This window comes from Chenopodium album, chromosome 7 (assembly GCF_948465745.1).
Source record: "Chenopodium album chromosome 7, dcCheAlbu1.1, whole genome shotgun sequence".
In the NCBI taxonomy this organism is placed as follows: domain Eukaryota; kingdom Viridiplantae; phylum Streptophyta; class Magnoliopsida; order Caryophyllales; family Amaranthaceae; genus Chenopodium; species Chenopodium album.
The window spans coordinates 60,323,496-60,348,056 of NC_137840.1; the positions used below are offsets into that span (position 1 = coordinate 60,323,496).

At 36.1% G+C, this 24,561-nt stretch overlaps 1 protein-coding gene across 1 annotated transcript; it reads right to left on the minus strand.

The window, feature by feature from the left end:
* Window positions 1-15,012: 15,012 nt before the first annotated feature.
* LOC145640392 (uncharacterized) lies at window positions 15,013-16,723 on the minus strand. The gene is made up of 3 exons (XM_081691679.1): window positions 16,244-16,723; window positions 15,794-16,142; window positions 15,013-15,638 (listed from the first exon to the last, which is right to left on the minus strand). The coding sequence occupies exons 1-3, from the start codon at window positions 16,721-16,723 to the stop codon at window positions 15,013-15,015; spliced, it is 1,455 nt and encodes a 484-aa protein (XP_081547805.1).
* Between the last annotated feature and the right edge of the window lie 7,838 nt (window positions 16,724-24,561).

The window sequence follows — 24,561 nt, forward strand, 5'->3', positions numbered from 1 at the left end:
GATAAGCCCCCAAGGTGTGCAACCTTGCTTTTGAATATTTGTATTTTTATGCTTGAGGTTTTCTACTCTTTTTTAGCTCTCTTTTTTGCTTTAGCATTTATTTTATTTTAATAAGTGTGGGCAATCCCGATCATGTGGTCTATCACTCACTTAGCATTCATGTTTCTCAGGCACGGTACCGAGCACTTGATAAGAGACGCAATTTGAGACGTGTTCTTATCGAAGATATTTTCATATCAAAGACATTGGAACACTTGCCCTTTTGTACACTTTTATTTATTTATTTTTTGCTTATTTTTGCTATTTATTTTGATCTTTTGAAATCACTCAAGCTTTTTAGAATTGCATAAGTTTCACACCATCCCATCCCAAGGTTAGGTAGATGTAGGTTGAAAAAAGAAGGGTATATCGTTAGACGAGGCTAAAAGTGGTTTATGAAGAAAGGATTGCATATTCGAAAGGTGAAAGGAGATATGATGTGGCTACAAGGGTTGCCTTAAATCATTGGTATACCTTGTGTTTAATTCGACATTGTTTTTTTTTTTTTTTTTTTTAATGCAATGCAATGAAATGATCATATATAAGGAAATAAATGCTCATTTTATTAAAGGAAAGCAAAAAAAATCCTACAAAATAAATCTAAGGAAAGGAAAAGGTGCCTATGCTAGACTTATTGGGGAAAGGACAAAAAATGAAAAAGAAATAGAAAAAGAGGTCACGAAATCTTGTCGTTGAAGCTCGCCTCTTGTCTTGTGTTGTTTGCTCCGACATCATCCAGTCTTCTCGCTAGCTAGAGGCGATGGGATCTTATTTGATTCTATGAGATCTTGAATGAGGTTATGAAACCTGTAGCATTCATCAGTAGTATGACCGCGCCCTCGATGGTACTTGCAATAGGAGTTTGGATTCCATCTCGAAGATCGATTTTCTGGTGTTGGATCCTCGGTAGGGCCAATAGGTTTGATTAATCCTCGATCATAGAGACGATCGAAAGCAACATCGTAGGTCATTCCAATGGGTGTGAACTCTCGCTTGGGTTTCCTTTTAGATCCTTGATTATCTATGGCTAAGACACCATTATGGTCAAAGGTACTAACATTATTACTAGAGTGGGCGTTTTCGGAAGAAGAAGGATTGTCGTTCTTCTTTCCTTTCCAGCCACCGTGGTTACTATTGTTAGTAGCTTTTTGCTTTGCGAGGTCGTCTTCGATTTCAATTCCGATGTCATAAACGGCCTTGAAAGTATTCAAGTTGTGTTGATATTTTAAGTGCTTTGAATACTTTTCTTGGAGATTCTTGATAAACATCCTCATAGATTCTTTATCAGTGGGGACCTCAATCATCTTGGCGGAAGTTTCCCTCCACTTATTAAAGAAAGAAGTAAAACCTTCATTCTCTTTTTGTCTTAGCATCTCAAGTTGTCTATGGTCGGTTTCAACTTGGATATTGCACTTGTACCTACCAACGAAAGCGTTTACTATCGATACCCAGGTAGAGGTTTTCTCCTTGTCAAGGGAGAAGAACAATTGTTGGCAAACGGTTTCGAGAGATAGTGAGAACAGAGAGGGGAAAACTTTCTTATCAATACCCTTAATACTCATTATTGTTTCGAATGCTCTTAAATGAAAGTAAGGGTTGTCAGTTGCTCTGGATTTTGGGATGTCGTTGGCGTTGAACTTCTGCGGAAGAAGATCTCTATCCACCGAGACCTCTTGGGATGTGAGTTCTTGAAACTTGTAGTCGCTGGACAACTTGCTTAGGCTCTCTTGCATGAGGTCCATTTGTTGTTGTTTCACGGGATCATCGATCCTAAGTGCGAGAAGTTTCAGTGTCTCAGTCACGTTATTCAATTGACTCCTAAGTTCATTAACTTCCTCTTGAGTTGCCATTATCTTCTTAGCCTTTCTCTTTTGACGAATCGGTTTATCAAAAAGTAAGACTTGAACAAAGGTGTTGTCCTTGATTAATCGCCCTTCTCTCCTCGACCAAGTACTGTTGAAAAGGAATTTGGGGATACTTATTGTTAATTATTTGACTCAAACTTTATTTAACATGCAATGATGGAGGAAGTGAAGAACGATGGAAAAATGCGAAAGAAGATTTAGATGGAGAAATATGAAGAATTAGGAATAGAATGTACCCCCAACTTAAACGACGGAAAAGACTGACTCATGCATGAACCTAAGACATGGCCATGGTCATGTGTACTTAAAGTGTGTGCTAAGACTAGTGAGTTTAGGTGACATGTTGAGACTTTTGTGTAAGACCATAGGACTTAGTGCCTAAACTCGATCATTGATTCAATTAAGCATTATTGTTAGAAAAATTAACCGACTTAAACAGGAGACTGATTAATTAGACTTTAGGTGATGACTCGACAAATAATCCGAACTGTCGGCCAAGCGACAGGACTGGCGTCACACTGTGGTGGTTGGCGCCAGACAATTTAGCTGACGTCTGGCGCTACACACCATAGTGTGGCGCTACAGCTCAGACTTTGGCGCCAATAGTGGAGCTTCGGTCTGGGACTGTTTTCGGTATTATTAGTCAACTGGGGTATGCCTAAAGTCGTACTAGGTCAATTCCGATTGAAAAAAAAATTAGACTTTTTGACTCAAATTAATTAATTAATTAATTAATTAGGCAAAGTTCTTTAAGTCATTAATTTATTTATTCTCAACACAAATCAACAAACGGTTAAGAGAAACATAGAATATATATGCACAACAAATAATGCACAATTAGTTAAGTAGGCACAATATGATGCAATGAGTTCGCAACCTAACCATGGCTCTAGTTCTCTAAAGTTCGGGATATGGTTTAATCAATAGAGGGTCCATGGTTAATTGTCCGAATGCACCGCGTGGAAGCCTAACCGTGAAGGTTTGGCGCGAGTGGATGGGACACCGCGAGTTTTAGAAAAGAAAAAAAACTCGCTTCCATGGTTTGGTGAATTCAACATCTCGGATGTACCCTTTGTTGCACGGAGCGTTCAATCGGGTAGATGGAGCATGAATTCCCAGAGGGTTATGTCCATATGTAGAACACATATGGGTTTCAGAAAAGTGAGAAAAAATTCAATCAGGAAGTAGGATCGAGCAAACAATACGAAAAATCGGTCGAAATTAGAACGCATATTTCTGGCTCGGTATTGGGGGAAATTGGCGCCTGCAAACAGAGACTGGCGCCAACTTTTAACTGTAGCGCCTGGCGCCAATACTAGCGTCTGGCGCTACGGCTAAAAGTGTGGCGCCAAGCTCTGGCCCCTGACGCTACTTCCCACATGCCTCAGTAGCTTTCTGTGCTCGATAAAATCTTCCAGTTTCGCGCGGTGTTATTTCACTCCTAGTTGTGAAAGACATTTCTCAAATTTCCTACGTGTAAAATCCTATATTTTTTACTCATTACGGATGGTCTTTCCAATGAGAACCTTTTTATGCATATGACAATAATGTTAATCAAAATTACGCACATGAAATACATAGAACTTTTCGAGTCTCATCCACTCATTCTAGATCATTGCCGAAACAAATTCAGGAATTAAAATAGAAATCCTCCCCAGCGGAGTCGCCAAAAACTGTAGGGAATAATTTCAAGCCTTTAAAATCCCACTAGCTTGAACCCCACTGTGATCATACACTAAAGTACGGTGGCGTCCAAAAGGGAAGAAGATAGAGCAAAAGAGTCGCCAACAAGTTTTTAAGGAACTTGTAAACCGTTCATAGGATGAAGGTTACACCCCTTAACGATCCAAGAGACCGTAAACTCCATAAGGTCATGAAAAAAATAAGGGTTCGGGGATGATGGTACAAATCCAACCTAAAAGAGATTGAACCTGCTCTAATAATAGGCCTCTACTTTATTCTGCTCGTATTCATGTGCGCTTTCTGATTAACATATAATTAATAGGATTAACCCTAAACATGTTTAATCTATGTTGGTTGAATTTAATGCACAAACAAATCTATTATTGGCGATCACTTGAATTATAATCACAATTAACCCTAAACAAAATTATTAATTATCTTATTAAGCGTGATTACAAGTACAAGTTCCCTTTAAACATGCATAAAAGGGGATCAAGCAATAAAGAATAAATAATGTATCAAGCAACATAATCAATAAATATCATGAATAAACATGAATTATAATAATTATAATAATAATAATATTCATAATCATAAATTATAATAATAATAATAATGATCATATTCATGTTAATATTAAAGCATAATAATAATAGCAAGATCCTAGGTATGATACTAACAAGATTAATAACAAACCCTAGCATGTCACTAAGCAATAAAAATCAAATCTTTAGCCCTAACATGATACTAACATGAATAAACATTAGGAAGAACATAGGAAGCATCATAACAATCATATTTAATATTAAAATTTACCTAGACATGATACTAGGAATATCATAATAACAATATAAACATGATTTCTACATCATAATATCAATAAATCAATTAAAGCACTTACTTTGATGCTTCGTACCTCTTTTTAATAACAAAATACACACGTTAGTAACTTCAAGGAAAATAATACACAAAACAATTAAATTAAATAATTGAAAGACAGATTTGGGACCAAACCCTCAGAAATTAAAACCTTTCACGTCTAGGGCGAAGGCAACTTCGAATATGGCTAGGTGTTTCTAGATCTTGTGAATGCGGAATTTTGTATGAAAACAAGTAAGAAAGAATTGAATGAATTAAAGAATGCTAAAGAATTCATGATTGTTGATGAAAGCTTGAGAATGAATAGAATTGGTGAAAATTGGTGAATTGGTGAATGATGGATGTAGATGATGAATGAAAACGGAGTTTTTGATGCGATATTTATAGAGAAAATCAGCCAAAAAAGATTATTTAACAATACAGAGTCTGACGCTCAGGAAACAAGGTTGGCGCCAACCCTGGCTAGCTGGCGCCAGGCACCATTGGCTAGCGCCTGGCGCCAAGCCTGGTTCCAAGCGCCAAGGCCTGGGGTTGGACGCCAGTCTTGATTGTAACACGTTTTCGAAAATCCGATAAGTTTACCGTACTGGAAGATAAAATTATATAATTTCTTCGAAAATGCTATTTGATTTTGATTAAAACTCTGAAAAGTCAACAAAGTCAACTTATCAATGCTAATTGAATTAGGAATGAAAAGAACCTTCTAGAAGATTCTAGAAGAAAAAAACCAACTCAATTGCATTAGGAATGATAAATCATATCAGGCCCTCCCCTAGATCATTGGGCCATACATAAAGCTCAAACCGGGCCCAGTTTAGTAAATTGACCATAATTTCCTCAATATTCATCGGAATTGGGCTTATAATATATCGTTGGAAAGGTCTTTGCAAGCCCCATCCAACTACACTACTATTGGACCCATATCATGGACCAACCAAACTGGATTGGCTGTTTTCTTAAAATAAAGTTTTCAAAAGCAGAGAGAAGAGAAAAGAAATAAAAACTTTCCGCAACACTAGTCCTTCCACACTTTCGTTTCATTCGATTATGATTCGACGTGAAAGGTACTCATCATTGGGTTTGGTTTTGGGGAGACACAAATGGGTGTCTACAACCACATACAAACTGAACTGTCTATAAATCAAACTATAATTTCGATCTCACAATAAATCATCAAATCATGATTATGACACATCAATTAGATGATTGAATAAGAAACAACTAATATTGTGATATTAAAACAATAATAATTCATTAATACACTAAACTTTTATAATCTACGTTACTTCGTAATAAACCAGTAAGATCAGTATGACTAAACTTGAAAATAATATGATATGTATTTTTTAAATCGATGAGAATTTGTATATAATATAATGCCTAATGCCTAAATATGAAGTGATGAAGTCTCGGCTTGATATAAAACTTGTTAACCAGTAAAAGGTTAGCAAGTACTATGAAATTTCAAACCAAAATCGTTTAACTGCCCGAATCCAAACGACCCAATTAAAAACCGACTTTTTGAAATAAAAAACCGTTCCGAACCATAATTTAGTAAACGTGAAATGGAACTGATCCGAATAACGTTTAACCTTATAAAAGGCAAACCCGTTAACAAACCGAACCAAAATAAAACTAAACCGAAAAAGAACCGAACCGTTTCTAACTCGAAACCGTTTCCAACCCAAAACTATTTGAACCGGTATAAAAACCGTTTACACCGAACCGTTAACAAACCGTAACCTGGATGCACCGAACCGTTTACAACCCGAACCGAATTAAAACCGATCAAGAATAAACCGAAACCGAATTGAACCAATAACTATTTAAACCGAACTGAAACTGACCCGCGAGACATTTAAACCGATTTCAAACCGACCCGATTTAATACCGAACCGATTTCAAACCGAACCGAACCCAAACTATCAAACCGTTTTGACAGTGCTACTAGTAATAGTTAGTTAGTTATAATCTCTTTAATAGTATTAACTATTGATTTATAATTCTCATTGGCCACTCGATAAAAACACGGATTAGAATCCATACCCCTCATCAAAACACCCTCACAACTGTTGATTAAACCCATCTTTAATCCAATGGCCTTATTCATCTTCCCAAAATACCTGTCAAAAAAAAAAAAAAATAACCTTCCCAAAATCACCAATAATGAAACCTAATCTAAATCGGAAAACTTCAACTTTGCTTCAATTTTTTTCATTCAAACCCTATAATCACGGTTATCCCTCTTCAACTCTCCTTCAATTTCAACTTTAATATCACGGTTCATCACCAATTCACCACCCAATCAGGCGATCAACAAGAACTCACAAGGAACACGCCTTTGCTACCCACCAATATGCAGGTAATAATTGAACTTTGAAAACCCTTCTTCTTGTCTCTTCTTTGTGTTATTTTGCTTGAATCTATAAAACTTGGAAGTGAATTCTTGAATATAATGCAATTTTATGTAATCCCCACAAAATTTGGTAGTGAAAGTAAATTTTGGGTCTTTGAGACATAATATGTTTAACAGGTGGTGTGCATATTGTATTAGATGTATACATGAATTCTTAGGTTTAAATTTGTGACAGCATTAAGTGATATATTAATTACATATTTATAGCTTTAACTGATAAATTTGGGTTGCTCAAAACAGGTTAGTCATTGTGAATAAGGAGCCAATTGCCGGAGAAGTGGTGCGGTATCACGTATGCTCTCTAAACAGAGGGGTGGCAGCGTGTATAGTTGTGTACAAGAGAGTGGGAGGTTGAGAGGGGGAGGGTTTTCGCTGGGATGTTGGGTGATGTGAATCAGAGAGCATTTGATTCTATAGCTAGAAAGAGAGTGTAGGTAGAAAAATAATATGTTGCATCATCTAGAAGTAATAAACAGGACACTATTGTCTCAGGACTTCATATAAATTCTATGGTTGATACACTCTTGTAGGTGATTTTATTAATATGTTACTAGTTTTGTTTCACCTCAAGATACTTTAGTTACACTTTATGTACTTAGTCTCAAAATTTACTTTAGTTAGTCTCTCAATTAAGTTTGTACTCTTACCAAGTTAATAAATTATGAATTAGTCCTGTTGTCGTCTGTTTACCAAAGTATCATGATTTGAGGGTTTTTTTTTTATTTTTTTTTTTAAAAATACAATATAATCTAAAGTTAGCTATTAATTTCTGATTTTTTTTATATACAACATATATTATCCAATAAGCCATTACTCATAAAAGGAATCTATATAGGGTTAATGACTTGGTCATAATAGATTATGGGTTATAAATTGATCGGTCATAATCGGTCACAGATTGTAAATAGTTCGGTCATAACTGGTTACAGGTTGTAAACGGTTCAGTCGTAACCGGTTATGGGTTGTAAACTGTTCAGTCATAACCAGTTACGGGTTATAAACGGTTCGAGTTAATTGGTTTTTTGTCGGATTTTAACAGTTTCGGTTTACACTAGGTCGGGTTACTATCGGGTTTGGCAGTACTCGGTTCGGTTTGTTATCGGTTTCGAGTTGCATCGGTTCGCTGGAAAACGGGTACGATTTCTTAATAGTTTTCATACATTTGGATCGGTTCAGTTTCAGGTTTTAAAAAATCGGGTCAGGTCAGTTTACTGTTATAACATAACGGGTTTTTAACGGTTCGGTTCCTTTTCGAAACAGCTCGGAGTCACCAGTTTGGGTCAGTTTTTGACAACTACCCAATTTCACTGGATCCCTCCCCTATATTTATATATAAGAAGGCTCATGTAAGAACCCTCCTCTATATAAGAACCCAATCTTATATAAGAATCAATCTCAGCCCTTTATTAGTTTTGATCTAACCATCTAAAATGATCTTTTAGTAATGACATTTATGTTAATATGAGAATTCCGTATTTTGAACCTAAAATTAATTACAACATAGAAAAAAAATTTAGAACATAAGCAGAAACTTTTTTAAACACAAGCAGAAAATTTTAGAACATAAAAAAAAATAATTTAGAAGAAAGCAAAAATTTAGAACGTAAGTAACCAAAAAAATTTGAACATAAGAAAAATAATTTAGAATATAAGTTGAAAAAAATAGTTATAGCATAGGTAAAAATTAATAACATAATTTGAAAAAATAATTTAGAACATAGGAAAAAATTTATTACAAAAGCTGAAAAAAAAATTAGAACATAATCTAAAAAACAATTTAGAATATTGAAAATAATTTGGAACATTATTAGAAAAAATTTAGAATATAGAAAAAACTTTAGAACATAAACTGAAAAAAATAATTTAGAACATAGGAACAAATTTAGAATATATATATATATATATAGGGGAGGGATCCGGTGAGAATGGGTTCATATGTGAGAATTCATACTAATGTGAGAATTCATACTAATATGAGAACTCATTTAAAATTTAGAACATACGAGTAAAAATTTAGAACATGTGAGTAAAAATTTAGAACATGCGAGTTAAAATTTAGAACATGTGACTCAAACTAAAATTCTGAACATATGAGTAATAATTTAGAACATTTGTGTTTAGAACATCTGATTTAAGAATTAGAACAAGTGATTAAAAATTTATAAAATTTGCTTTATGAAATTTTAAACATATGAGTAAAATTTAGAACATCTAATTTAAGATTATGATTATGTGAATAAAAATTTAGAACAAACTGATATAGAATATAGAAAGTGTGAGTAAAGAATTTAGAACATACGTGTAACAAAATAGAACACACGCTTTAAAATTTGGAACATATAATAAAAATCTTAGAACACAAGTTTTAAAATTTAGAACATATAAATTAAAATTTTGGAACAAGTTATTTAAAATTTATGACATCAAACTTAACTAATTTATGGTTTAGAACATGTGAATACTAAATTAGAACATTTGATTTAATTTAGAACATAGTTGGTGAAAAGAGGAAAGCCTCTGATTTTGACAAGGCTGATGGCAATAACATGAATGTTGATGGTGGAGAAAGTAACAAGAGGAGAATTGCTGTGAACTCGAACGAGAAAGTGGCGAGCCCCACGAGTTGGGCTCTCAGTGATCAATGAGCTACATCTTATTGTGGAACTGTAGGGGTTTGGGGAGGGGGGGGTGGCAATCCTACAGTTAATGCTTTGAAACGCATTGTGTTTCTTGAGTGTCCCCAATTAGTGTTCCTTTACAAAACACGGTTGAAAGCTTTCAAGTTCGAGAAAATAAAACAAAAAACAAAATTTGATAGTGCCTTGGTAGTAGAATGTGAAGGGGAAGGTAGGAAAAGAAAAGGGGGATTAGCTTTGATGTGGAAGAATTCCCTTGATGTTGTTGTGAACTCTTATTCCCAAAACCATATTGATGTCGAAGTGAGTACTATGCAACATGGAAAGTGGCGTTTCTCGGGTATTTATGGTTTTCCGGAGGAAGAAAACAAGTTCAAAACAGGTTTGCTCCTCAAGAATTTGTGGAATGGGCAGGGAAACCCGTGGCTGCTAGGAGGTGATTTTAATCTCTTGATGCAGTCAAATGAAAAACAAGGTGGGCGTGCCTTTTTTAATGAGGAGGCTGACATCTTTCGGGAGGCTATTGATCATTGTCACCTTGAGGACTTGGGATACATTGGGCATGATTTCACGTGGTCGAACAATAGAGGAGGCGAGGAAAACATCCAAGAACGTCTGGACAGGTTCTTAGCAAATCGTGAGTGGAGAGAGTGTTTCCCGGGCTCTTTTGTTACCCACCTTACAAAAAGAAAATCGGATCATCTACCGATTTTATTGTGCATCAAAGAAGCTTTAAACACCCCGAAGAAGAGGAAAAAGAAGAAATTATATAGATTCAAGGAAATGTGGTTGCGGGATGAGAATTGTAGTACTATCATCTCTGAGGCGTGGGAGAGAGGAGGGGATTTATGCTCAAAAATTGCTTTCACATCGTCGAAATTGAGCTCTTGGAGTAAGGAAAAATTTGGAGACTTTATGAAAGAGTTGCAAGATTGTAAGGGGCAAATGAAGAAACTTATGGGAGAGTGCCAAACGGAGCAGGTGATCGATCAAATGAGTGTCATTGATGATCGTATGGATGAGTTAGAAAGGAGGGAGGAGATGTATTGGAAGCAACGTAGTAGGCAAGATTGGCTCAAACATGGGGACAAAAACACTACTTTTTTTCACACAAAGACGAAGCAGAGAGCTAGCCGAAACAATATTAAAAAAATTCATGATGCTGCTGGGAACGAATTTGTGGATGAAGTTCAGATCACTGAAGTTCTGGTGAATTATTTTGAGACCCTTTTTGCTGGAAATAGTGAGATTGAGCCGGATCCAATCATTGAGAAAGTGGAGCCAATGGTTAGCGAGAGACATCATAGTAGTCTGGCGGCTCCCTTTTGCGCCGAGGAAGTGAAGAATGCGTTGTTTCAAATGCATCCGACGAAGGCCCCTGGCCCCGATGGTATGTCTACTATTTTTTTCCATAATTATTGGGAAATTGTGGGAGCGAATGTGACTGATAAAGTACTTGATATTTTGAATAATAATGGTGATATAGGTTCTATTAATCAGGCTCATATTGTTTTGATCCCGAAAAATAAGGACTGTGAGTCTCCTGTTGATTATAGGCCTATTAGTTTGTGCAATGTGTTCTATAAAATTGTCACCAAAGTTCTAGCGAATAGATTGAAGTTAGTCCTTCCCTACATTATTCATGACTCGCAGAGTGGTTTTGTTCCCGGAAGATTGATTTCTGATAATGTTTTGGTGCTTATAAGTCTTTCCACTATCTCCGGAAGAAGAAAACAGGGAGAAAAGGCTTTCTAAGTCTTAAGCTTGACATAAGCAAAGCTTACGACAGAGTGGAATGGGATTTTCTAGAAAAAATGATGAAAAAGTTGGGCCTTCCGGAATGTTTCGTGAGTTTGATCATGAAATGTGTAAGCTCTGCAGAGTTCGATGTTCTGGTCAATGGGCAACCTTTGAGGAGTTTTAAGCCTACCCGGGGGATTAGGCAAGGTGATCCTCTTTCACCTTTCCTGTTCATTATGTGTGCGGAAGGTTTGTCGACGTTGATTCGTGATGGTGAGAGTAGGAACGTCATCCATGGGGTCAGAATTGGGAGAAATGTCAATCCGATTTCTCATTTATTTTTTGCGGATTATAGTCTTCTTTTTGTGAGAGCAACGGAGGAAGAGGTGGATGCTGTGCTCGGCATCCTTTCTATGTACGAAGTGGCTTCGGGCCAGAAATTGAATATGGATAAATCAGAGGTGTCTTTTAGCCGAAACATTGAGCAAGAATGAAAGAATATGCTTCAGATGAAGTTAACTTTTAAGGCTGTCGAAGGACATGATAAATATCTAGGACTACCAACTTACATTGGTGGGTCTAAGAAACAGGTTTTCCAGATTATTCAGGGGGTTTGGAAGAAACTTAAGGGGTGGAAAGGGAATTTTTTGTCACAAGCGGGAAAGGAGGTGTTGATGAAATAAATTTCTTAAGCTATCCCGACTTATGCTATGCAGTGTTTTGCTATTCCCACTAGCATTATTACTGTTATTGAAAAATTATGCCGACAATTTTTTTGGGGTCAGAAACGGGAAGAGAGGAAGCTATGTTGGATTGCTTGGGAGAAGTTGCAAATCTCAAAAAAGGAAGGGGGCTTGGGTTCAGAAATATGAGGAATTTTAATAATGCTCTTCTTGCTAAGCAGGCTTGGAGAATTCTTACTAAAGGGGATTCTTTAGTGGCAAAAGTTCTTAAGGGAAAATATTTCCCTCATACGTCACTATTGGAGGCAAAGGTGAGTTCGAACGCAAGTTATACTTGGAGATCAATTCTTGGTGCTCGTGAAGTGCTCGTTAAGGGTCTTCGGAAGGCTGTTGGAACTGGTTCGACCATTCACATTTGGGATGATCCTTGGGTTCCAAACCTCCCAAGTTTCAAGGTGGTGTCGAGCCGTGGATTGGATGAAGGTACTCCTACTTATGTCCGAGAGCTTTGGGTTGATAATTCTTGGGATATTAAAGCTCTTAATGTGTTGTTTACTTCTATGGAAGTGAGTGAAATTTGTAAACTCCCTATTTCCCTCTCCAACCGAAATGACTCGTGGGTTTGGCACTACACAAAGGATGGGATTTTCTCTGTTAAAAGTGCGTACCATCTGATCACCATGGACCAACAAAATGTAGCAGCATCTACCTCGAATGTGGGGAGTAATTTTTAGTGGCAGACTGTCTGCAATGCAGGGGTACCTCCGAAGATAAAAAAATTTTCCTGGCGTGCTATTAAAGGGGTTGTGGCCTCTCGCTATAACCTTGTGAAACGAGGTATGAATGTTGACTCTATATGTCCAATGTGTGGTCTTGAAATTGAGAGTGAGCTGCATATGTTTGTCAAGTGTGCTGACGATAAGCGTATGTGGTATCTTTCACCACTACGTTTGGATGTTAATAATTATGAAGGAGAGTCTTTCGGGGAATGGTGTTTTCTCGGTTAGACATCACCATAAGGATGTTCTTTGGTGGGATTTATTCTGGAGTGTTTTATGAAGCATTTGACTTCGAAGAAATGGGTGGGCTTTTGAAGGTAAGAAGAGAGATGTGGGGGAGGTTATTCACAAGGCTGTTGGCATGGTGGGGGAGTATGCCATGGCTCAAGAAGGAGCAAGCACGTTGCACCCCTCACCTATTCTGGAAACGAGGCGGAAACCCTTTGTGCACGGGCCGATTAAAGTGAACTTTGATGCTGCGGTTCCCGGGACTGATTATGTAGGCTTGGGTGGTGTTGCAAGGGATTCGGTGGGTGACGTGGTGGTGTCTACTTGCCTTCGAGTTTTGGGTAATTTTGAGTCTGATGTTGCCGAGGCTTTGGCTATGAGACACGCCTTGTCTACCTCTATGGAGTCAGGCTTTAGAAAGGTATGCTTGGAGACTGATTGTATCAGGTTGTACTCGCATATGTCGAAGGGATATGCTCCTCATACTGCTTTTGGTTTGGTTGTTAACGACATTCTTCTCTTGCTCGTAGGTGGGTCTCATGCTCTTTCTCTTTTGTTAAAAGAAGTGGCAATTGTGTTGCCCATAAACTTGCTAAGCTAAGCCTCTCCTTTCATGATCTTAGAGTATGGATGGAGGAGGTACCTAGTGATGTGTTTTCTGCTGTTGTTGATGATTTACACTTTTTGAGTGAGTAATAAAATGCTATGAGCAGGTTTTGTCAAAAAAAAAAAAAAAGAACACCTAAGGAAAAGTTTAGAACATCAGATTTAAAATTGAGAACATACGAGTAAAAATTTAGAACATAAAGAGTGTTCTCACATAAGAAAATTCTCACATAAGAAAAATTCTCACGAGAGCCTTCCCCTATATATATATATATTCAATCAATATTGGACCAATATTGACTCTATCTAAATTTCCCATCAAACAAATACGTATAATACAACTAAATTAGAAACATCTAGCCCAAAAAATATATGCTCTTGTTGTGTTAATTTGAATCAAAACATAATTTTTACTCTTGAAAAAATTAAATCAAGAATAGGTCCTAACTTCGTAACATAATCGGACTCAAACATCTTATTTAATTTGACATATTTTAAGACTTTATGCTTCAATTAAATTATAGTACAATAGTCATGAAATCTATCAGTGATAAGAGAAATGAAAACAAAATTAATTGAAGGAGGAAAAATAAATTATGTTGCATAATTCAAACAATTAACTAACTCAACAATTTTCATTATTTATTCAATGGAAATTTCATGAAATGCCCCTGAGTAATTTTTTTATTCACCAAATACCCATGAAAGTTTTCAAATTCACCAAATATCCATCAGTTACCGTACATTAGCATTAAATGTTCTTTTACCTAACTGACGTTAACTCTCCGTTAGTAGTTTTTTGTTTTTCACCATATAACCATACTATAAGAATTTTTTTCACCATATACCCAAACTTAAAGAACCTTTTTTCACCATTTAGCCCGAAAGTTTTGATGGAAATTTTTGAAAAAAAACTAGCCGTTGGCCTTTAAAACAAAAAAAAACGGCTAGTTCCTTTGGCTTATATATTGAATCCTCTCATACTTGGTATTTCATATCCAATTCAAGCATGATTTCACAAACCTCTTCTTCCTCTTATGAATCTTCCTACATTAGAGTTCCTAATAAAACATGTTGTTGGGGGAAAAAATTTGCAATTCGAAGTTCGGAAACAACAAAAAATCCCCAAAGGTTATACTACAACTGCAATGCATGTGACAACTGAAGCAAACTGAAGCAAGAGATGAAGGTGCTCAAGAAAAAGATGCAGCAGCAGCAAAGATTAGTTAATGTAGTAGTCAAAATAGGGGTTCTAATGTTTGCAATCATTGTATTTGTAACATTTAAGTGACTTAATAAAATGTTTACAGTAATGTGCAAAATAAAAAGTGCATTAATTACATATGATTATGTTTTTGTCCAAAAAAAACCATATTCTTCCACCTACTGACATCAAATATAGGAACTTGGTTTCAATTTCTTAACAAAAAAATATGGCAGTGGTGGACTGACAAAAAGTTATGGCAGATGTGAACTAAGCATCTTGAGTGCTTCTTGTTTTCCTTTGCTTTGATGGAGGTTGGTGAGAGGTGCTTCCACCATAAGTTTGTGCCTTCCTTTTTCCCCCTTCCCTTTTCCTTGTCCAGCAGCACCACTTCCAGCTGTGCTCTTGTTCTTGCAAGTTAAAGCATTGTGCCCCAACTCCTTACAGATTCCACATTTGTTGTTCTTGTGCCTTTTGCCTTTCCTTGCTTCATGTGGGGTCCTTTTTCTCCGTTTTGCTAGTTTGCCAGCACTTCTCTTGACTGGTGGGGGCAATATTGTAGGAACATCAAAATTTGGCCACTGTGTGGGGTCAGCCATAGGGTGGATGTGCTGGGCATAAGTTGCTTTGTAAGCAGCCCCTTTGAAGTATGGTGAAACAAATGTGGTGGGTTCCAATCTTTGGTGGTATATCACCCTTAAGCCATGCTTACAGGGAATGCCAGAACCTTGCCATTTGCCACACCCACAAGTCATCAAATCCCGATTTATGGGGAATTTCACATGCCTATCTCTGACCTCAAACTCCCTCCCCCCAGAAGTAGTAACATGACAAAATCTAGAGTCATCACTTCTACTTTGGAGTATGTTTTGTGCATGCTCTGTCAGTTAATGAGGTTCCATGTCTATAGCCTTGTCAAATCTTGCTCCCACTCTCTTCATCACCCAATTTCTTACAGCTTCATCATACAACACATAATTAGTGTCATATAACAACAACAATGCATAAAAACAAACAAGGCTATATTAGATGTACCTTTAGGTAGTGTCAGCACAGGCAAGTCTCTGAAATCCTTTGTCTTGGAATTGAAAGACTCGAAAACGTTTTTTGTGTTGTGATCACAACAGACTTTGGTGTCAAACATCTTCTTTGACCATTGCTTTGGTACTTCCCTTAAGTACACCTCAGCTGCAGCAGCATGCTCCTTGATTTTTGTCATTGCTTTCTCAAACACATACTCATTGTATGCATCTGCAGCTATCCAAAAAAGCTTGTAAAAAGCTAAACCACTCCACCCTGTTGTTTTACAGTTGGAGTATAGATGTTGGCAACAAATCCTCATTGTTGCCTTTGGGTACACATCTTGTATTGCAGCATCAACTCCCTAATTAAGCAACAAAAACAAAGATACACAAATTTAGGAACTGTATGCTGAAAATGTATGTATGATCAAAATGAATAGAAACAAATATTATGTAAGCTTACCCTCAGTCTGTCAGAAATAAAGGTCCAGTCATCTTTACGACAACCTTCAGTTGAAAATAGGCATCTCAGATTTCTGAAGAAATATGTCCAACTCTCAATGCTTTCAGTGTCAACTATCCCATATGCAATCACAAATATTTCAGTGTTGGCATCAATACTAACTGCAGTCAACATAATCCCTTTGTAGTAACCACTCAAATGTGCTCCATTTATCCCAATTATGGGCCTACACCCACCAAGAAATCCTTTGACAGATGCAGCAAAGGAAAAAAAGCAAGCTTTGAACTGAGGTGCTTGGTTGCAAGTTTTTGTTGTCCATGTTATGAGTGCATAAGAGCCTGGGTTTGTGGCCTTAATCATCTCAGCATATCTAGGCAGTAAGGCATAACTCTCAGCAAACCCACCATGAATTTGAACCCTAGCAACTGCCTTGACCTTGTAGAACAACCTTTTCTTCACATGCAACCTAAATCTTTCCATTCAAATCTTTTGTAGAGACTCTACAGGGATCTCAGGATTTGCCTCTAGATCTTGCAATAGATGTCTACATAACCAGTCAGTTGAAACCATGGGATTGTCTTCCAATCTGCCACATGTATTGTGCTCCCCAGTTAGAGTGTTAATGGCCCAACTAACATTGTCAACCAAAATAGTAGCATGTATCCTCCAGTTGCAAGTCTCAACCACACACCTTTCTGTGTATCTCCAGCTTTCAGCTCTGTCCACAGTCACTGCAAACCCTTCTTGAATGCAGAAATCCCTAAATACTTTTAGAAATTGAGCCTTGTTCTCAAAAATCAACCATGGCTCTAAAACTTAGAACCAAACTCTACTCCTGCCCAAATTTTCTCATTTTTATACAACTTATCCAACTTGTGACTCCCATCTAAATAATCTTCAAACTTTTTCTCTCTCAACTTTTCAACATCATCTAAAACGTTATCATCCTCATCTTCAATGAAGTCTAGGTCACTCACATTCTCATCATCTTCATCAACATCAGAAAGTACATAATCATCATCCTCACTATCATCATTCTTTGACTCACTTACCTGCACATCTCTGCTTTCATTCTCACTTCTCACTCTCTCAACTCCCTTACCTCTCCCTTGTACAGAAGACTTGCTCTTTGGCACTCTCAAGTTGGAAGGCCTAACTCTGTGCTTTTTCTTTGGTTGAGAAGATGAGCTTGCATGTGTATTGGTTGGTGGAGGTGGAGGTGGTGGTGATGGTGATGGTGGTGGTGTTTGTCTTGGTGGAGATGGTGGTGTTTCCTATCTTGGTGGAGATGGTGGTGGAGGTGGTGGTGGTGGTGGTGGAGAGGGTGGTGGTGTTTCCAGTCTTGGTGGAGAGGGTGCTTGTGTTTGCTGATGTTCTGTTCTAGTGATGAAAATCAATTAATAAACAAAAGAATCAACCCCCTCCCCTTACAAATGAATGATTACAACCTTAGCATTAATCTAAAAACTGAGTTATCATACTGTAAACCATAAAAATTCAAACCTGTAATAAAATCACGGATATTGATATTATTTTATAGTACGGGGCCTTGTCGGCTTATTTCATACTATGGACCTACAATGTTTGGTAGTGGGAGGAGATGAGTCTTTGTGACTTGTTTCATCCGAGCCTCATTAAACCCTATAAACAACCCTTTTTATATAGAGTGTCATAGAGTAGTAAACAAGATATCTATCAAATATTCTACGAGATCTTGAAGATAATATCTTATAATATTTTTATCTTTTTATCTACATATATCTGACACCTAATAATTAACAAAATTTCGGTGTCCAACACATATATTTTATTTTTCTAGCGTAAGCAAAGTATTAATCTACAAGAACGAACTAACAACAGTTTGATCGATAATAGAGTAGCAAATTTCACACGATGGGACATTTGGTGAGGACTTTCAATTCATGATAAGCAGGGACATACCATTTGTAACACCCTATGTAATCTTGCTCTTGGCGTACTCGAATCAGGATCACTCGGCGGTTCCAGTGCAATAAACGGGTCATTCAAGAGCTCATTCGCCGAGGGTCTTAGATTTATACACCTGCTAGTAAATCGGGAAACTTCAACATCATCGTGTGCCATTTTGCATAGCTCAACAAATTCAAGGCCGCCTAATTTCACTTATTTCGGTAATTCCATTGTCGTACTTGTACTGCATTTATTTGCCCACACCATCTCTAACACGCACATTCCGAAAGAATAAATGTCAATCAACTCATTGTAACGTAATTTTACAAAGTCTGATGGCTTGTGACGTGATCTGTTAGACATATGAGATATCGGAAAATAGATGTGTGATATATTTTCCGTAGATATCATTTGAGAGAATAATATATTTAGTTTATGCTAAGATATTATTTAGAGAATATATCATTAGGATATATGGTACATCTTATAGGAATATTGTTTCCTATCTTATGAGCATAGGTTTTGTATAATACTCTACCTATCGATGAATAATAAACAAGCCATTCTATTCTATTTCTTCTCTCTAATTTGTCATGGTATCAAGAGCAGGTTAAATCTTGGGACCGCTCATAAAAATTTCCCCCCCTACCGGTGGGTTAGAAAGTTAAACCCACCAATGGGATTTATGTGTATGTGATTTTTTTTTTTTGGGAGAATTTTTTTTTTTTTTTGGGAGTATGTGAGTGGACTTCCTCCACTATAACACATCTTTAGAGATGAAGAAATTAAATAGCGTTATGCTTGACGCAATATTTATATATATAAAAAAATATATCGACTCTCTTGTGTCGTGAGACAAGATATATTTGGTTCTCCTTGTGCCGTGAGACAAGGTTTGTGAGTTGATTCGAGCATGATTTTGCTCCTTTGGATATGAGTGTGGTTTAAAAACCAATAAGTGATTTGAGTGTGGTTTACTCTGAAAGACCATTAAGAGATTTGAGTGTGGTTTACTCTCACAGACCATTAAGAGATTTGAGTGTGGTTTACTCTCACAGACCATTAAGAGATTTGAGTGTGGTTTACTCTGAAAGACCAATAAAAGATTTGAGTGTGTTTTACTCTGGAAAAACCAATAATTATTTGATTGGAGCTCGGTTTTACTCTAGAAAAACCAAAAATTGTTATATTTGCAGGTTCGAAAAGAATGACGTTCCTGTTTGATTGATGATACATGAGTTCAAAAAGATGAATGTTCTCATCATTGAAGAAAAAAAATGAAAGCGACATCACAAGAGTGCATCTCGGCTTCAACAAAAGAAGAATTTCCAATCGCAACGTTCGTGTTACTATCGTTACGATTGCAGGAGGGTGTTAGACATATGATATATCGGAAAATATATGTGTGATATATTTTCCGTAGATTTCATTTAAGAGAATAATATTAGTTTATGCTAAGATATTATTTAGAGAATATACCATTAGGATATATGGTATATCTTTTAGGAATATTGTTTCCTATCTTATAAGCGTAGGTTTTGTATAAATACTCTACCTATCGATGAATAATAAACAAGTCATTCTATTCTATTTCTTCTCCCTAATTTGTCATGATCCAACATCTGTTTGATTATTACAGAACCCCTGTTTAAGAATCAACGCAAACCCGAATCCTCCTATTTTTACAGTTCCTGTCTCTCCATTCACAAAAATGTTCTCACAAATTATGTCACGGTGTACAATTCGCGGTGTTTGACTGTGAAGATAAGCAATTCCACTCAGAATATGTCTTGACCATTTCTTGATTGCATTATGACCTGATATCTTATGATTTCTGAGATACTGTAACAAGTTTCCTGAAGGAAAATACTCAGTAATCATGTCTATGGTTTTCGTCGAGGTTTTCCAAACGGAGGGTTGTGAGACAATAAAGATATGTCTTGCAAGGGCAATGTAGGTATTTTAGACGTCATTTTAGAGATGTCTCATTGAGCTGTTAAATAGTACCACTGGAGCTTAAGTAGAACAAAATACACTCTTAGTGGTATAAAATATAGTCTCAGTGGTACTCAAAAAAATTCAATTGAAGTTTAAGTGGAACAAAATATAGACTCAATGGTAGTGGTCCCTATAAGTTTTTGTCCGTTTTGCACGTGATCATATGTCTAAAAAGTATTAGTCGAGTCCACATTACTTTTTCACTCTTCCTAGCTATCTCTCTCCTCCTTTCTCTCTCTTCATTGTACCTTTTTATTTTTTTAATAATTGTGAGACATTTTTCTTATGTCTCACAACCCTTCATATATACTTCCTCGTTTTCGTCTCGTAATCAATCAAAGAATCGTAGCATTTAATTAAAGACACTTTACATTGTCATTTTTCAATAAATGACACCATAATTTAAGGGAAATTTCCTGTTTTTCATGATGAGAAACAAATTTGTTTCTCATAATGGCATTTTCGTGAATAAATCAACAACGTAACTTTTTCATTATTGTGGGCTCCACAATTGAATAAAGTTGAATGAAGTTGTTGGTTTATTTACGAAAATGTCATGTGAGAAAATGGGCTCCTCATAATACAATGTTGTGTCAAGTTATAATTGGTCGATTTTTGATTTATTTTTTAAAGGCTAAATGTACTATACATGTATATATGCTTGTAAATACATGTATTTTTATTTATAAAGAATACATCATTTTATTTTTGTAAAATAATCATTTCCAAAAATTAAATTATACTTAAAATTCAAAAAATCAAACTTTTAAAAAAAAAACCAGCAAATCAAATATTCAGTGTTCTTCAATTGACAATAGTGTTCATCATCGTTGGTGGCCATTTTTTTTATGATCTATCTCGTGAGCAATTAGGGTGCAGCGATTAGGTTGTAGGTTCCACCGAAGGTTTAAGGCTCAAGGTTTCGACGAATTTTCAAGCGGTTTTAGGTGTATTTTGGGTGCCTTTTTTGTGTTTTTAGGGGTCTTTCTGGGTTGGTTTATTAATTAGTTTTGGGGTGGGTTTTTTGTGCGGTTTTTAGGCGACATCATAGGCATTTCGTCATGGGGCAGTTCTTAGACTATTTGGCGACGATTTTAGGATCAATTTTGGTCAGTTTTAGGAAGGTTTCAGGCGACTTTCTCGGGAAGGATAGATATGGTCAGTTTTCCGGCGGTTTTCAGGCAATCGATAGTCATTCTTCTCCGGCAGCATATCCATCATCCTGATTTTTAATTATAAGTATATTTTCGAAAATAGATTTTCATAATTTATGAAATGATTGATGAACGATGATGAGTGATGAATGATGAACGATGAAAGATGATGAACGATGAACGACCATAAACGATGAACGATATGATGAACGATGATGAACAAGATGATGAACGAATTAAATTTATGATTTCTAATTATAATTATAAATTGGAAATAATTTTTATTACAAAATACTGGCCAATCAAATTTTGCCACATCAGCAAGTTATGGTGTCTTAATTTAACTATATTTTCATGATCTAAAAACTTCATTAGACCAGCTTCTGCACATAACTTCTCAAGAATTTCGTCATTCTTTAACAAATTCTCTGTTAGCTCTGTCTTGGTCCAAGCAATTTCGATACCAGCGATGTCATCGAATCCCTTGTATACTTTCTGCGTACTACATTTCGATTTTTTATTGAACCATACGTGTGTGCCACCCGTGTCAATAGAGTCAAAACTCGAACTACCTTCTACGGCAATGATCTTATTGACCTTTGAGTATCGCCTACCAAAATCAAGAATGGTTGTACCTTCTCCAATTATCTCATCATACCTGACGTATCGCTCACTCGAATCACTCTCGACAATCCTATGATCATTGTTGTTACCTCCCTGTGAACTCGAAGAAGCCGCCATTGGTAATTCTTATGATTAGTGTTGAGGAACTAGTATTTGTAGAATTGAATGCTCCTAAGATTATGAAAAAAACAATACTTGTGAAAGTAGTTTTGGAGTATAAAATGATTTATGTAACGACTACATTCATATTTATACGTGTGATTATATGTAGTTAGTTGGTTGTTACAGATTTATCCTTCTTACTAGGCCCGTTAGTTTTAGTTGGTTATGACGGTTATCAAGAAACAGAAATAAGCTTTCTTGAATTTTTTTTTTAATTTTTTTTTTTGTGTTATTTCGTTAATATCTTTTTTTTTTTTTTGGTGGGGGCCCAGATTATATCTCGGCTCCCTACCAATTTTTTGTAAATTGATTGAATTTGTAGGTTTTAATGTTGATAATAATTTTTTGTATGTGTTGATTTGACGGGGTCTTCACCTTTGACACAATCGGGGTTGTCTGACTTCGTTCCTGGTCGTGTTGTGTCGGCGGCAGCTCAGCGGAAGCGGGACAAGTATGGGGCGCGTTGCAGGGCTATTGGCTATGGTTTTCTTCCTTTCTCCTTTTCTTCGTTGGGGAAATTAGAGAAGGATGTTATTGCGTTGCTGAAGCGGGTTCAGGCGTTCGCTAAGACTCAGGATATTGGTGCTCGTGCAGCTGCTCACATCTTTAGCAGGATCGGGTTCGCTATAGCTAGAGGGGTGGGGACCCAGATTGTATCTTGGCTCCCTACCAATTTCTTGTAAATTGATTGACTCTGTAGGTTTTGTTTTTTGATAATAATAATAATAATAATAATAATAATAATAATAATAATAATAATAATAATAATAATAATAATAATAATAAGGTCGTGATGTCTGTGATGATTTGACAGGGTCTTCTCCTTTGACACTGTCGGGGATATCTGATTTTGTTCCTAGACGGGATGTGGTCGATGCAGCTTGTCGGAAGCGGGTCAAGTATGAGTCTAGTAGTCGAGCTATTGGATATGGAATCCTTCTCTTCTCATTTTCTTCGCTTGGGGAATTTGACAAGAAGGTTGTTGCGTTGCTGAAACGGGTTCAGAAATTCTCAACGACTCAAGACATCGGGGCTCGTGTTGCTGCTCATATATTTACTAGGATAGGCTTTTCTATAGCTAGGGGAGTGTGGGCCCAGATTGTATCTCGGCTTCCCACTAATTTTTTGTAGGTTGTATGACTTTATCTGTTTTTGAGATATAATAATAATAATAATAATAATAATAATAATAATATAATAATGTGTTGATTTGACGGGGTCTTCACCTTTGACACAATCGGGGTTGTCTGACTTCGTTCCTGGTCGTGTTGTGTCGGCGGCGGCGGCTCAGCGGAAGCGGGACAAGTATGGGGCGCGTTGTAGGGCTATTGGCTATGGTTTTCTTCCTTTCTCCTTTTCTTCGTTGGGGGAATTAGAGAAGGATGCTATTGCGTTGCTGAAGCGGGTTCAGGCGTTCGCTAAGACTCAGGATATTGGTGCTCGTGCAGCTGCTCACATCTTCAGCAGGATCGGGTTCGCTATAGCTAGAGGGGTGGGGGCCCAGATTGTATCTCGGCTCCCTACCAATTTCTTGTAAATTGATTGACTCTGTACGTTTTGTTTTTTATAATAATAATAATAATAATAATAATAATAATAATAATAATAATAATAATAATAATAATAATAATAATAATAATAATAATAATAATAATTACACAACTTTACATGTATTTACCTTTACATTGCCACATTGGCTGTATATATAATGTAGGATACCTTTTAAACCGCTTATGGTAACTTCTAACCTACCTTATGGTAACTTTAATTATTTACTGAATTTAAGTTATAAATCGGAAGGTATACTTTAGAGATAATTAAATCAAATCGAGGCTAAGGTCTACTCTTGTGAATTACTATCAATAATCATTTTATCTAAAAATAAGAGCAGACCTCACCTCAAAATTTTAACTTAATATTAATGCATATCACACCGGGACTATATTAAAATGTAAGGAAAATATATAACTGCACCTTAATCTAGATGACACAATCTGACAATCACACAATAAGTATATAACCTTAGTGGTCATCTAACATTTATACATTATAAGTAAAGTGAAAAATTATTATTATTATTATTATTATTATTATTATTATTATTATTATTATTATTATTATTATTATTATTATTATTATTATTATTATTATTATTATTATTTTTTTATTTTATTTTTTTTTATTTATATTTTTAACTAGTAGGTGCACTTAATAAAGAATTTTTTGCGTTTACTCTTTATAGATTTGTCCTTATTGATTAAATTTTCTCATCAGTTGTACAAGTTTGTGTGGCCTAATTATCTAATATCCTTATGTCTCCAACAATTTGTTTTAATGTCATCAATTTGTTTCAATTGTAGTTATCTAGGGATTTTTTTTATTTTATTTTATTTTATTTTATTTATTTAATTTTTTTTTTTTTGACAAAGATCAACTCTAAAACAAAATAAA